At 48.0% G+C, this 1,176-nt stretch overlaps 1 protein-coding gene across 1 annotated transcript in view; it reads right to left on the bottom strand.

Moving 5' to 3' along the window:
• Positions 1-1,140, bottom strand: part of LOC106531730 (germ cell-specific gene 1-like protein) — a 50,874-nt gene extending 49,734 nt beyond the window's left edge. The window contains exon 1 of the mRNA XM_014027646.1: positions 661-1,140. Within this exon, the coding sequence (XP_013883100.1) occupies positions 661-961 (301 nt within the window). The 5' untranslated portion in view covers positions 962-1,140. The remainder of the gene's footprint in view (positions 1-660) is intronic.
• Between the last annotated feature and the right edge of the window lie 36 nt (positions 1,141-1,176).

The raw sequence follows: 1,176 nt of genomic DNA on the forward strand, positions 1-1,176 counted from the left end.
AGAAAAAGTCTTACAGCTGACAAAGGATGGCTGGATTTTCTCACATGCTGTGTGTTTGAGAGTATTTTATCTATGTAAAAATGCATGTAAACTTGGTAAGGATAATTTACTGTGCAAGCTTTATTTTTATTACATAAATGTGTGGCTGGATAAACACTTGGCCTCCTCTATGAATATTGTTGGCTCCTTACTAAGAAAAATCCTWGATCCRCCACTGTGATGTCCAAATATGAAAACCACAGCATTAAAGTGTCAAATACAAATATAATATGTACATCCTCAGCTTTGAATTTAAACACCTCGCCCATCAGACCAGACGGGTCCTCCTTGCGTCCGAAAGTGGCCCACCGGCCTCCATTGATGATTGCTTTTTTTTTATACTTTCCTTTTAGCGTCTTAAAAATATTTTGTAAAGGGTGGAATGGGGTGAATACAGCCTAACGGATAAAGCTTGTGATAAACAGATTGTGAGGGAATATTCTGATGTGAAGACTTCTCTGGGATTAATCCGTAAATCCACTCAGTGTTGCAGATAAAGCTTGTTTTATTTAAAACAAAAGATATTTGCCATTGTTTGTTTGTTTTTTTCCCAGAGTTTACTGGACCTACCCGCAGCTCAGTGTCCGTGACGCACGTCCCTGCGCGCACCAAGTAACTCACCGCTCATGTTGATGTTCTGCTCGCAGGAGAACCAGATGCCGGTGTGAAACTTCCTCATCACGTACTTGTCCTCGCCGGTCTCCCAGATGTACTGCACCAGGCGCGTGTCGTTGACGTTGGAGCTGTTGAACATGATGCAGAACGACTGCTTGGTGGTGACCGGGCCGGAGCAGAACGGCTTCACCACTTTGCGCGTGCCCTCGCACCAGTAGCTGGTGGTGAGCGCCGACACCGCCAGGAACAGCGCGAGGAAGTTCAAGCTGAGAGCCAGGGAGGCTCTCCGCCGGCGGTCTATGCCCATGCTGGTGATGGCAGAGCGGTGGGACGGGCTCCTGGCACTTAATCCCGCGTGACACCGGATTCAGGCCACTTCTTATTCTCCCCAGACCCACATAATCCGGTTAATGTGTCCCGCCGCTAATTAACGCGTGTGGCTCCGACCGCGCGTGCCTCTCAACTGATGCTCTCTCTCTCTCTCTCTCTCTCTCTCTCTCTCTCTCTCTCTCTCTCTCTCTC

Source organism: Austrofundulus limnaeus, unplaced genomic scaffold, assembly GCF_001266775.1.
Source record: "Austrofundulus limnaeus strain Quisiro unplaced genomic scaffold, Austrofundulus_limnaeus-1.0 Scaffold668, whole genome shotgun sequence".
Lineage (NCBI taxonomy): Eukaryota > Metazoa > Chordata > Actinopteri > Cyprinodontiformes > Rivulidae > Austrofundulus > Austrofundulus limnaeus.